The sequence below is a fragment of the Cryptomeria japonica genome, chromosome 5 (genome assembly GCF_030272615.1).
Source record: "Cryptomeria japonica chromosome 5, Sugi_1.0, whole genome shotgun sequence".
NCBI classification, from domain to species: Eukaryota; Viridiplantae; Streptophyta; class Pinopsida; order Cupressales; family Cupressaceae; genus Cryptomeria; species Cryptomeria japonica.
This window is the reverse complement of record NC_081409.1, coordinates 128,061,596-128,076,307: the sequence shown is the minus strand read 5'-3', so window position 1 is coordinate 128,076,307 and position 14,712 is coordinate 128,061,596. Positions and strand designations below refer to the sequence as shown.

The 14,712-nt window shown below is 34.6% G+C and overlaps 1 protein-coding gene across 1 annotated transcript; it reads left to right on the top strand.

Moving 5' to 3' along the window:
- The first annotated feature begins 3,156 nt into the window (after positions 1–3,156).
- LOC131076657 (wall-associated receptor kinase 17-like) lies at positions 3,157–6,132 on the top strand. Its single transcript, XM_058013957.2, has 4 exons — positions 3,157–4,085; positions 4,193–4,339; positions 4,457–4,642; positions 4,757–6,132. Exons 1-4 carry the CDS (start codon positions 3,173–3,175, stop codon positions 5,962–5,964), a joined length of 2,454 nt encoding a protein of 817 aa, XP_057869940.2. The 5' UTR covers positions 3,157–3,172; the 3' UTR covers positions 5,965–6,132.
- The last annotated feature ends 8,580 nt before the right edge of the window (positions 6,133–14,712 follow it).

Below are 14,712 nucleotides of genomic sequence, written 5' to 3'. Positions count from 1 at the left end.
TGTGGCAAGTAACCATTTCAACCAATGCTAAATGTTAAAACAATAACATAAGGCTTCTTTGGAAACAACTAAATGTACCTTCTATGTACTCAAGTTTCTCTCACACTTCCACCGTTATGTATCTTCCTTTCATTAAATTTTCTATCTTATGTGCTTCCCAAGGGTTAGCATTAGATGAGAGATAAAGGTAGGGTATGGGTGACTCTGGACAAGGATGAGACATCCTTTTAAGATTATAATTTATTCAAGGTCCCAATTGTGACCTATTCTACCAGGACTGTGTGTCGATATGCAATAAAACTACTTGTTCTGTATTGCCCCCATCATATCTGTGTGCTTTTGTTGTCTTTACTCTTGCTGACCAGTCTGAATAGATCTATTTGAGGTCCCTCCTCACCAGTGACTGCTTCACATAAACTAGTCTTTGTTTAGCAGTCATCACAGGATCTAGAGACAACATCTCTCCACAATAAGCAGCTAACCCACTGAATATTTCCTCATCCCAATATTCCACTAGGAGGCCAAGAAGACAAACCTAAATGGGGGCCTCGTTATATTCCCAGTCCTTGGGGTTAAAGCCAAGTTCCCCTTTTTTCAATGCCAGGGAGGACTTACCCAGCATCCAAGGGCCACCATGTAACACAGATTTTAAATCTTCATCACAATTAAAAGAAAAAGAGAAAAATCCATTAGCCATTGCAACCACTTCAATCTAGCCTTTTCCTTTCCATTTTCTGGCTACCTAGGCATGAACAACTTCAATATTGGGCCAGAGACCCACAAATTTGCCAACTAGAATAGAAGCCATGCTTGCCATTGTCTTCTCCACAAGACAATCCAAGATCGAAATAGAACAAATCACATATATAGGATATGTAAAGTGAGATATTGGAGATATCGACTTACCTTTAGGGCGCATACCAAAAAGGGTTGACCATTTCTTGTTGCAGTCAGATATTGAAGAAGAATCTAACCGGCCGGCAAATTCCTTGGGTCCCTCAAAAACACGCGAGACTTTAGGATGGTCAAACGAAGAGTCATCACAACACATTGCAACTCACAGAGTCCCACCATCCCAGACATCATTTCCACCTCCATCATCTTTCCCATCTGCATCCTCCTCTCCCAAGACACCATCCATGCTTCCTCTACCATTTCTTCTTTTTCCTGCATGCTGCAAATTCAAATTCTTCTCCTCTGCCATCCTTCCAGGTTGTAATTGGTCAAGTGGAAAGGAAAGAAACTACTATCCAATATGTCTTCTATCTCTCCCTTCAATCTCTTCCTTATCATTGTTAAAAAAAGCATGAAAAAAAAATTATAAAACATATTTATTAAAAAGAATATTGTAATTATGAAATGGTAAATTTTTTAAAATATTTTTGTATTTATTTTATATTTGTATATATATCTAAAATGTTTAATTTTATAAGAGTATATTTTGTTTTATATGATATTTATTTTAAAAATATTAAGTTCATATTTAATATATATATTTTAACATGTGACTGGTTGTCAAATTTAAGTTTAAAGATAAAATTTAACATTAACACACTCACATTTAACTTTATATATATATATATATATATATATATATATATATATATATATATATATATATATATATATATATATATATATATATATATATATATATATATATATATATATATATATATAAATAATAGGATCCTTTAATAAATATACTTAATTTTAAATTTATATATTTAAATTTTTATTCATATTTATTTTAATTATTATAATATTATTAAATATATATTTTTTAATTTTTTGTTTAACTTTTAAAAATACATATATAGAAAAATAGTAATAAGTTTTTAATAAATATAAGTATTTTTTAAATTATATATTTAAATTTTTAAATAATAAACCATAAATTTAAGTTCTATAATTCTTATTTTTAATTTATAATAATAATTATTATATTGTAACATATATGAAATTTTGAGTAATGTGATTATTTAACTTTTAAAAATAGATATGGAAATAATGTTATCGATATTCTTATATAATATATATCTTAGAACCACTTACTTATATATTATATTTATATGATATAATATAATAGTTAATAACTTAAAATAGAAATTTAAAAAAAATAAACAAATAATCTATTTGTTAAATAATTTAAATATAGAATTTTAAAATTAATTTTATTATTATTAAAAATTTCAATATATATTTTGAAGAATAATTATACTTATTAAAAAGATTAATTTATTGATCTCTAGCTATTCAACTTCACCAATAGACCAAGGGTCCATTGACATAGTCATTTTGGAAAACAAAAAATAAAAATAAAAAATTTGAAACTCAAAGAAAGAAAATAAAATGAAACAATTTTAGAACTTAAAAATTTATTAGATTTTTAATTTATTAACAATGAATTTGAAGGATAAAATTTTAGTATTTGCAATGGTGAAAGCAGTATACCTATGCATTTTTCAATTTCATTTTGTGTTTTAACATTTTAAGATAGACATTTTAGGACCGCAGTATTAGAAATACAGTCCATCAAAAAGAGACAAATTAGAAACTGAAAATAAATTCTTAATAATGTTATATATATTTGTAATAATACTAGTACATATATCATAAATTTTAATTTAATCTATTTGACTTTAAGATATAAAATTGATTTAAAATAAACCTCTCGAAAAATTTATCTATGCACGTATTTTATATAAATTAAATTAAAATTTACAACCCTTTCAGGTGAAAAAAAAATTCCCCAACCATAAAGCTACAAGCCTTTCACAAAAATAAAAATAATTTATTTAATTAAGCTTAATAAAAAAATTAATTCTTGTAATACGTGTTTTACATAGTTTAAAGTCAGGATCAGATATCTCAACTCCGATCATTGCAATTCTCTGTCGAATACTATCTTTGCAAAAGCTGACTTTAATATACGAAATTACTTTAATACCATAAAGTTTGTATTTCTGAACTAATTTCTTCGGTCTACACAAGAAATTACTTGGAAATTTTACATTGTATTTCCCAAATTCTTCTATTGTTGCCCAGTAAACCACGCAATCTTATATTTACTTCCACGCGGCTTTTCATTACTAAACATTTGTTTGTTGTTATTATTATGATCAGAGAGTAGCCTGTTTTGCTCAAACAGAAAATATTGTTGCAAACAGAAATGCATTACGGAGTCGTAGTTCGCTTTGTTATTTGGGTCTGTTTGGTCGGCTTTACTACTGCCAAATGTGTTCCTGAAAAATGTGGATCGATGAATGTGAGTTACCCTTTCTGGATTGACAATCATGATTGTGGATACCGTGGTTTTCAGATCACATGCATGAAGGAAAATTCTACTGGCATGCTGTCTCCATACTTTACTGCCTTTCGTGGTAATCTTACTGGTTTTGTAACTGCTGATCCATATAAGTTTCTTGACGTAAACTCCTTCAAGATTATGGAGATCGATTATAAGGGTCATCTCATCTTAAATTCTTCTTTTATTAAATCCTATTCGTGTGATCTAGGGACCAGTGGTGCGAGAAACTACTTTGAGCTACCTTCAGATGGGCCTTTCACTCTTTCCAACTCCAATAGGTTGGTGGTTATCGGCAACAAAACATTCGGTAGTTACAGTTTCGGGGATTTAGGAGAGTCGAGATGTGTATCAATTAACATTAAAAGTTATCGACCGTACTGCCGCTATGGCTGTTGTGAAATTAACATTCCAGATAATTTGCCCTCCATAAATTTCACGGGCGGAGGTCTGTTTCACTTGCCCAATGAAACCACGTTTGAATTGCGCAATGAAAGTGTTTCCGAGTGTGGCTTCTCCACCATAATGGACCCGTCGACCTTCACCATCGTCGACAATGGAACAAACCTCTTTTGGGGAGATGGCATCAAGGCTTCTTATGGCCTCAACCTTAACTGGGGTATTGGCCTTCAAAATTGTTCCACGGCTAAAGCAACGCCCAATTATTCTTGTTCCATGCATGCAGAATGCAACGACTCGCCTTCAGGAAAAGGGCACGTATGCAAATGTCTGCCCGGCTATAAAGGAAATGGTTACACCAATGGCACTGATTGCACGGGTAAGAACTCACTAGTTCTCTTAATTATATTAACTATGTTTTCTGTTTTATAATCATTGCTCTCCAAAATCTCAAACATCCTAACGCCAAGGATGATGAATGCGCAGATATAGATGAATGCCGTCATAAATCGTTGAATATGTGCGTTGGAGAGGAGAGAGGAGGAATATGTCATAATTTGGCAGGTTCCTACAACTGTTCATGTGCAAAAGGATATGTGGGAGATGGCTTTACAAATGGGAAAGGATGCACGGGTATTATCTCCGCACTTTTGTTAATTAGATCCATTGTTAGTATCATGTGCTCTCTTTTATAATAATTTCCCTTTTAAATCTCAAAAAATACTAACGACAATGATGATCAATCTCTAGATATAAACGAATGTAATTATAGAAGCCGGAGTATGTGCGTTGCAGCAGAGCAAGGGGGAATATGCTCTAATCTGGCAGGTTCCTACAACTGTTCATGTGCAAAAGGATTTGTGGGGGATGGCTTTATAAATGGCACAAGATGCATGTCCACAAGTTCAAATCGCCTTGCCTTTGCCGCAATCATAGGTATCGAAATATCAAATATACTGCTTGTGTTTGTGTTGTTATAATTGTTTGTCTTGAACATACTGAAAAAAATGGCATATTTTTTTTTAACATTTGATCTGGTAAAATTCACAGGATCCGTCTCTTCTTTTGTCCTCGTCTCCTTAGCAGCCTCTCTTCTGGTTTGGCGACTAAAGAAACGCCATTTGAAACTTGTGGAAGCCAAGTATTATCAGCTGTTGCAGCAACACATACATTCTACAGTAGGGAGAGAGACCCTGAGAATTTTCTCTGCCAAAGAATTGGCAAGAGGTTCTAATAATTATTCAAATGACATGGTGTTGGGAAGTGGTGGATTTGGAACTGTGTTCAAAGGAATTCTATTAGATGGTACTCTTGTGGCCATTAAAAAGTCCAATCAAGCTATCAATGTAGAGGATGACCATGAGTTTCTCAATGAAGTTACAATTCTTTCCCAAATAAATCACAGAAACATAGTGAAATTGTTAGGATGCTGCATCCAAGCTAAATTCCCATTGCTGGTATCTGAATTCGTTCCTAATGGAACACTGTTTGAACATTTACACTGCAAGGAGGGATTTTTGTCTTGGGCTTCACGTCTGCAGATTGCAATTGAGACGGGGGAGGCTTTGGCATATCTACATTCTGGAGCAGCTCAACCCATTTTCCACCGAGATGTAAAATCGTCTAATATTCTGTTGAATGAAAAATTCTCTCCCAGAGTTGCAGACTTTGGGATTTCTCGTCTCATCTCCACTTCCAATAACACACATGTCACCACTAATAATATAGTGGGAACAAGAGGTTACTTAGATCCTGAGTACTTCCAAACGTATCAACTCACCGAAAAAAGCGATGTATACAGCTTTGGTGTAGTCCTGGCTGAGCTTTTAACAGCTCTGAAACCCATCTGTGTAGAAAGGGCCAGCCACGAGTGGAGTTTATCTAGTCTTTTTCTGTCGAGACTCAGCCACAATCACCTCACAAAAATCTTAGATAGCAAAGTATTAGAGGAGGAAAATCTGCAACATATGGAAGACGTGGCAAAGATAGCAAGAGAATGCCTTCATTTAGAAAGGAGGAAGAGACCGTCAATGAAAGAGGTGGTGGAGGAACTTATTTGTGTAAGAGATGGCACAAGAAAGACAAAATTCCATGACAGTGTGAATTGTGAGGATACAATATTTGAGCAGAGAAGCATTTCCAGAGAAGCATCACAAACTTCAAAAGAATTCAGGAGTTACACTTTTCCATCTACAGTGGAGAACACGTCGGAGGAGCCATTCACTGCACTGATTGAGATGTCGACCCTGGCTGTGTGATTCAGAAAAGTAAATCATCAGGCTTCATCTTTATATTAGAAAAATATTTTATTCGGTGTTATAGAAACAAGGGCTGTATTCCACCATATTTGGTACGACTTTTGTTTGGGGATTGGTAATGTAAGGTCCCTAATCTGTGGTTGTATGGAGCAGACGGACTATGTAAAAGATGCATAAAATAAGATAAACTCATGTTTATATAATGAAGCATTCAAGTTGTTGAAAGAAAGATTCAATGCTTTGCCTTGCTATTCATTTTTGTGATATAGACTTTATGGAGTAGTGTCAATAATTTTGCTTTTAGGTATTTTCTGTTAGGTTTCGTCTGCTTTCTTGGTTAACCGTAGCCTTGTTTTGGTCTGTTACCATGGATTCGGTACCCTGCAGTTTTAGGCTCTGTAACCTTCAGTACATTTTGTTGAGCAGTGAGCTCTCTAGTGCTTTTTGTTTCTTAGTCTTCTTTAGTTTTGAATGTAATCTACCAGAAAATAGGAGGTATAGAGTGATCTTATCCGTTTTGTTATCACCCATATGAATCTCAATTTTCTTACTGCTTCTTGTCCATTTTGTTGTCAATCGATCATTCTTTGCGTGTTACTCAATGTCAATTATAGCCTTCCCCTGTTGCAATGCTGTCGTGTCATGGTCTAATTTTTTTGGACAATGATTCTTGCAACATGATTGAGTTTGCAGTTGTTCCAAGGTGAAAAATGAAGATATTGTGCAACGACGGTCAAGGAGAAAGAAGAAGTATGAAACGGCTATAGCCTGAAGGCTATCAAACGAAATGAAAGACATCAAGGGCATTCTTCACCCAAATCTCTGTCTAACACTAAAAAATCAAGAGTCGTACACATCGGCTACGGCCAAAACACCAAATAATCGCAGCAAAAATTGGCAAATCCATATGTAATATGTGCTAAAGGTTAAGTGAAAAAATCTTACGAAATGTTGGGCGCATGTGCTACGTGGCTAAACCATGATTAAAGTATGCCAAAAGTCATGAAACAGGGCAGAAATATTACTGATCTCCACTGGGGTATAAATGTCTGAAATTAGGCACACTTTTGCAGTGGTTAGGCAGTTACTAAAGTGTGCCTATTGCCTAAAACATCAGAAAAATGGCAAAGGCTCAAATTAAAAGCACCGGATGTTGTGATGATTCAAGTTAAAAATGAGGTGCACTTTTCAGTGCCATTAGTCAACTCTTTTCTGCGCCTAAGTTTTTAAATCATGGAAAAAGCTTGGGTGATGTGGATCCAAGGCTAAATTAAAAAAAAATTCAAGAAAGAGAAGTGCAATTATTGATAGGTTAAATCCATTGAAAAGGCTCTAATTCCCTCTTTTAATGTCTTTGAAAATCTGAAAAATGTAAGAGGTCAAATGATCTGGGCCAAGACATAAAATAGAGCAAGTGTCGAAATGCACGCACACGTTTGAAGTGGCTAGGCCATAAATAATATCCACAGGGAAGAAAAAAGGATGATGAATAAGCTAGGTGTGCCCAGGTCTAAATCACCAATGATTAAGTTCGGGCATGAACGTCTACTGGTTTAGCCATCTCCAAGCTCCTCTGGCGTGTTTTGTTGCTGGTTAAACCACAGTAACTTCAAGTCTCAAGTTTTAAAGTTGGCAAACACACAAAATCTCTGCCCACGAACTAGGGACACATGTGACAGGGTTTCGGCACTGTTTACCTTTGCCAAAGTATCTATCACATGCAACAGGTGTGTCTGGTTTGAACAGGGAAGTTTTCAATTGTAAAGGCCACTATTTAGGGCCTTTTTCAGTGCTACATATGAATGGGTTTAGGAGCATAACTGAAATTTCCAACTACCACGGCTAAACAAATAATAATACTAGCATTTGCATCTAAATAAGGTGCAATGGTTATGTCGATAGTAAGATATACTTTGAGAAATATATTGGGAATCCAATTAATCGATGGATTTAAAAAATTACCTTTGTCAGTCACGTGTGCTTGTAGTATGTATAGATTTCATCTACTAAATGTTCAGGATTAATACATAGATCATACGACTATCTAAGAGATCACCAATTTATATAATAAGGTATACCAAGTCAAGCCATAGGTATTCATAGAGATATCTCAATCCTAAGATTAGGATGGCAATTCCAAATTTTATCAGTTAGTAACCTCAAAGTACTCAAATTCATTTGCTCGAGTAGTAATCCATATGAGTCGACAATCTCAATGTAAATATTGGAAGTTGAAATAAGCAAATAAGCTCAAAAATAAATAGGGTGTCATCAAAAGTCTACAATGATTAAAAATTGAGTTGCATAACATTGAACATTTTGCAACAAATTGGAGCAATTTATAAATTATGACTTAAATTGCAAGGGGTTGTGGTGCAATGGTAGTGGGTGACATTCATAAGAATACAACCATTCAAAAATCCATGGTTTGGTGTAATGATAATGAAACACGTGTTGAGATTCTGGTGTAATGATTATGTGGTATTCAAGCACAAACTGCAAGCACATGAGAGACTAACAAAGGTAATTTTTAACACCCTTACCCATGTTTACAAAGCTTAGGAATACAGTCCATGCACATCCAAACAATATTAACAGCAACCTATAAATTGTTACTAAGAAAAACAATATAAAAATAGTGCAACTAATATTTAGAAGCCACATAATTATGCTTCCACATATGTCAAGGTATAACAAACAAAGAGTTCTTGGTAAAAACTATTGTTACTACACTCTAGTATGTAGATGCACCTAAACAATAGAAGTTTTGAACCCTATGACTCAGGTAATTTGAACTTGACAATGATTTATTCATGTTTAAAAAGAAAATAAAAGAAAAAGTAAACATCTTGTAGTTAAGCACATTTGTGCATCTAACAGAAGATTTTTTAATAGAAGTGTGCTATTGTGACATATAATGTGAATATCCAAAACATGAAACCTATGGGGAGGTCCTTGAAAGAATAAATTTAGGGCAGAAAATACATAGAGGAAGCCTTTCAATCAGGAAACAAAAATTAAAAAATGAATAGTCTAGCTTCTACCAACATACTTCAAACTTGAGGTTGCAAGAAAGCTATTGTTGGTAGGAAACAAATTTATAGGGGCAAGGATAATGTGCCCTTCCCCATACCGATATCTTTTGTGGTTATGTGTACATATAAATAGCTCCTCCCTTGTTCACTTAATTACCCCAATTTTAAATGGTGTCCCTGTTGCATAACCCTAACTCTATATCTCAAGGTAAAGCTTAAAAAACCAACTAAAATCAAGCATTGAAAACAACCAACTAGACCAAATTAATGGGAGGAGAAAACAGAAATTAATCCCATAGCCAAAACAAACCCAACTCATGCTAAATTAAATATGCCAAAGACAAAAACTACTTGAAATTTGAAAGTAGTCAGTACAAAATAATTTGCTGAAATGAATAGAGCATGTTAGCAATCCTCCTTATGTAAGTAAAAACTAAAAACAATCATTCCAAGCCAAGCTAGGTCACTTGTTCTAATCATTAGCCTCTAGACTTTAGGTGACCCAATCTTTGGCTCAAATCATATTCGGGCAAAAGTGGGACCTTGTCCTTTAGAGGAACAAAATTTGTCCTGGCTTGTGGAAATCCAACAAAAACCTCCAATCCATAGTCATCAGTAACTTGGTGCATTAACGAATTTGGATCATCTTTATGTGTGGAAAGACAAATAATACCCGTTGTTGCACCGTGTCCACAAACGCATATTCTAAATGGGTGTAATCTACTATGAATATAATTACATTAAGTTATACAAAGTATCTTCTTTGCAATTGTCACAATTCAAAAAATATACAATATGTTGTAGTATCAACCTCAATAATATGAAGACTTAAACATTTGTTGTCTTTGTCCTCAAAAATATTTTTGGGTTTTTCATTTCAAGATGTTGAACGAATGTTTCACTATAATCCAAAATAGGTCTATTGATGGGCAACCTTATTATGACACATTCAAGAATATGATCATCCACTATGACAATTATTAGTATCCCAATGAAATTTGAAGTATGTGTGCAACCTAATGCCATATTCGTATAACAATGAGGCCAAAACAATGAGATCAAATTTATTACTTCGTTTGTATTGTTATTGATGGTCATATTACACCAATATATCCACACATCAATTTGAATTTTAAGTATAGTGTTTGAGAAGTTATATATGTCAAACATAATTAACAAATCATAATGGTCCGAGTCATTGGAAAAAGCCAAAACTATTAACGCTTGACATGATATGTTAGATATTATAAAAATGCCCAATTCATATTTGATTATTGCTATTTTCTTCTTGTAATTGATGTAGGTTTTTAGAAAGAAAAAAAAAACAGTAAAGAAAACATAAATTGTATGTTAAAACTATTTTGTGAATCATAATAAATAAGACATAGTAGTAAGTAGCATAATGTTTATGAAAGAACCAAATTAATATATCTTAACATTTTAAGACTATGTTAAAAAAAAATCCCACCTGTCAAGTCACTCTTGACATCTTGTTTTATTTCATCCACATGTTCTTCCTTCTATTTATCTTTTCCTCTATCACCATTCTAGACCAACAATAATTCTCCAATTTTTTAATTTTAAAAATAACATATTATTTAAATTGTTATCAATACTTCTAATTAAAAAATACATATTTAATCAAATACAAATTTTAAACGAAACTAATAATTTTATTTTAAAATTATTTTGGAAACATTTTTTAAGTTCTCTATCACCTCATTTTCAACCTCATATACATAGCTACCTCAAACTTTACATCCATAAAAGTCTGACAAGCAAATTGAATAGAGTTCTAGTGTGCAATATGCGAAGGGTGGAAAATAACGCCCTTCCATTTTGAGTTGGATAAATATATACAGCACCAATCGGAAAAGTGACAATGCCAAAAGTAAATGAGGGTATATGTGTTTGATATGGAGAGGTTTCATAAATTAACATTTACCACTATTCTCAAACCACTCGCACCCATAATTTACGAAACTGTAATGCCAACACGTATTTGGTGGTTGGTCGGAGCAGGGCAGTTGGAACATCCACTGTGGCTTTCACTTCATTTAGTATTGATGAACAAATTGAACTATATGCTCATCTCTTAAAATTGTATGGTCGTAACAAAACCCTTGCAAAGAGAAATAAGCTTCATACTCACATTCTTAAGACTAGATTTGAATGCCAAGTATTTCTCTCAAATCACCTCATGACTATGTATACTAAATGTGGGAGTATGCTTGATGTCCGACAAGTATTTGATAAAATGTCTCAACGAGATGCTGTGTCTTGGACTGCAATGATTGCTGGGTTTGTTCAAAACTGTGGCTCGCCAAATGCACAGAGGGCATAAAGATGGATCACTTTAGTTTGTGCAACATCTTAAGAGGGAATGCTAGTATTGATGCTTTAGAATCAAGTTAGTAGTTTCATGTCTATTTTACAAATGTAACTTGTTGAATACAAGATGAAGTTGAGATTGAGATATTTCGATACACAAGCCTCTAATATACTAGTAAAACCATATCATTTACAATGAATGTCAGACTTGCTTCATATTATCTACACATTGATAATAACATGTCATTCACATTGCATGTTGGAACAACATCATTCACCAATTAAAATAAAACAAAACAAATAAGAATATATTAAAAACCTAATTAAATGAAGTCAATCAACATTAAGTAAGCTAAAATTTCAATTGTTGTTTGTCATCTCTGACTTAGAAATACAAGAAATCGGAAGTTTACCTGACATGCAATTCTTTTCTATGAATTAACAGGCTTGTGCTGAAGCCATCCACGTACAATAAAGATATTGCGGAGAATTCATTTCAAAATGCATCAAATCCCTGGGAAATGGGGTGATATCTCCAATGTGTAGAATGTCGATGAAAGCTTTACCTAATTAGTACAACAAATTTTAATGCATTTGCAATAACAAAAAGTTAATGATGAATGGGGCAAGGCAAAATTAAGGTTTTCGTCAGTATCAAGAAAAACATCTTGAATAGGCCCTCCTGAGAGAAGGGTAAGAATTTATGTGGCTCGTGGATACGTATGTGATAAATTTACCCTACATGGAACCAACTTGAACCTCACAATCTATAGGTTTTGTGATCTACAATGTCATACTCATTTCATTGTAACTGCATAATAAATAGATATCATAATAATGTTTTTGATTAGGATAAACATGTTTTGAGGGGACCAAAAACCCCATAGAACACATTTTAAAGGGATTTGAAACCTTCCGATTTTTCACAGATTCAAAATCAACAAAGGGACGTTGCAGACAGATACAAACAATGAAAAATAGCAGGAAAGCCACAGTCATCCAAGATGGATTAAACATTATATCTCATGTGGCACAAGAGGCTGCAAGACAGCAACCAAAATGAAACTACCGCTAGCCAAACACAAAATAAGGACAATACAAACTAGGCTAGCCACAACCTCAGATCTAAAACACCTTATCAATTTGAGAGACAAAAAAAGAGGGTTTATCAGGCACCCCCAACCAAACATCAAGGTTTTCCCAGGCTCCCTTAACCTATAAGAGAGTTTTCAACTCTCCAACAACAAAACCAAGACCTAACCAAAAACACAAACTGACCAAACTAGGCCCTTGAAAACTATCAGCATTTTGCCTGTCCATAAAAAAAATAAAATGCCAATGGTTTTTCCAGACTCCCTCAACCTCGTGGGTGGGTTTTAAAAGGCTCCCCCAACCTAATAGGGTAATACTAGCATCTAGCCAGCCCTTGAATGAAAGAATAAGAATAGGGTTTTTTCGGGCTCCCTTAACCTTAAAAATGAGATTTGCGTGGCTCCCACAACCAGACAAAACCTAGATCACAACAATACATCCTAAAGAAATAATCTAGGAAATAGGGTTTTGAAAAGGCACTCTAAACCTTTTATAGGAAAGACCAAGAGGGCTTTTACAAGCTCCCTCAACTCGCAAAGCAACCTGGGAAACTGGGTTAAGAAAGGAAACCCATACTCAACAGTGATGGACACCATGGAAGGATTGACAGGCATCCCTAACCAGCAACACGAGCCTCCTCATCCTAAAACCTCCTTCACCCCTTCTATCCACCTCAATACGAGACAGAGCCACTGCTATAGGCCAAAGAGGAAAGCAAGCCAACGATCCAAAAAGTCCATTCATAGCTAGCAGAATCCGAACCACTCCCTCATATCTAGTCTCCACCTCAAAAGGAGAAAGAGACACCTCAATAGGACACCAAGGAGAGAAAACCAACTGCCCAAGAAATTCATTCATACACCAACGCACAAGTAGCCACTCCACCTCAATAGGAGGAAAACCCATAGCCACCAGACAACCAAAAAACAGGGCCAAGCAGAAGAAACCCACAACAAACCAAGAAGCCAAGGGATCAGAGAAGCAAAAACCCTAATCAATGAGGAGACAAAAAAAGACCCGAGGGACTACTCGCCCCAAAAGTCAGATACATCCACCAAAGAAGCCTCATGGACCTGGAACCAAAACAACCTCCACCCCAAGTAGCCAAAAACAATAGAGAACACTGTTTGCCCACCAAAGACAACAAGGGAGAGAAAGGGGAAAGGAAAGGAGGAGCACGAACCACCAAGGACTCCCTTAGCAACTCCATCCCAAAAAAACACAATATCAAAATAATGTTAGTAGTAATATGTTACAATATTACTGTGTTGTAGGAAACATGGCGTTGGCATCAAAAGTGGCAACATGTACTCCTCCTAAGTCAATAGTAACATGCCCATTAGTTAAAATATCACAGAGTGAAGGCTTTTAGTCCTTTAGGGTAGTTTGAAAGAGCTTCAGGGTATACTCCATAAATCTAGATGATCAATTTATTGCCTTCATTTTCAATAGATTTAATATAAGCCATGCAAAAAAAAGTACAAATTAGGGTTTCCCTTAAACCTGAAACCCTAGTCGTTGCCTTTCCCTACTCTCAAGATGAGACAAACACTCAAATAAAATTGCTTGAACTTGCACAAAGAAGCCTTTTTTCAAAATATGACACAAGTGTTGAGATTCTCCTCACTAACGAGGGTATTCATATGATCCAGAGTCGTAGCTAGGGGGCCACATAGAAAACTTTCCAAGTTTTGGAGCTTTTATTTTTTTGTCCTTTGCATATGATCAATTTATTGCCTTCATTTTCAATAGATTTAATATAAGCCATGCAAAAAAAAGTACAAATTAGGGTTTCCCTTAAACCTGAAACCCTAGTCGTTGCCTTTCCCTACTCTCAAGATGAGACAAACACTCAAATAAAATTGCTTGAACTTGCACAAAGAAGCCTTTTTTCAAAATATGACACAAGTGTTGAGATTCTCCTCACTAACGAGGGTATTCATATGATCCAGAGTCGTAGCTAGGGGGCCACAGAGAAAAATTTCCTAGTTTTGGAGCTTTTATTTTTTTGTCCTTTGCATCGCTCTCAGCGTTTTGTTCTTATAGGGTGTTCAAGAATTCCAAGATGTTTTTCATGGTCAATAGGGAGGGAAATATTTTAATGTAGGACGAATGCAAGACATACATATAAAGAAGTGAATGAAGGCATGTGTGAGGGAGGGAAGATTCATGAAAGTGAAGAGTATAATTAAATGTGAAATATTGTGTTGTTAGCGAAGACAGAAAACAGATTGCTAGGATGCACAATAAATGTCTCGATTGGACAAAAAATTTTGGGGGAAGAAAAAAG

Bases quoted from the DNA above. Each gene is read 5' to 3' on its own strand.
- LOC131076657 (XM_058013957.2), top strand. From the start codon at position 3,173: ATGCATTACGGAGTCGTAGTTCGCTTTGTTATTTGGGTCTGTTTGGTC. The intron at 4,086-4,192 runs GTAAGAACTCAC...ATGAATGCGCAG, and splicing joins CAATGGCACTGATTGCACGG to ATATAGATGAATGCCGTCAT. The intron at 4,643-4,756 runs GTATCGAAATAT...TAAAATTCACAG, and splicing joins TGCCTTTGCCGCAATCATAG to GATCCGTCTCTTCTTTTGTC.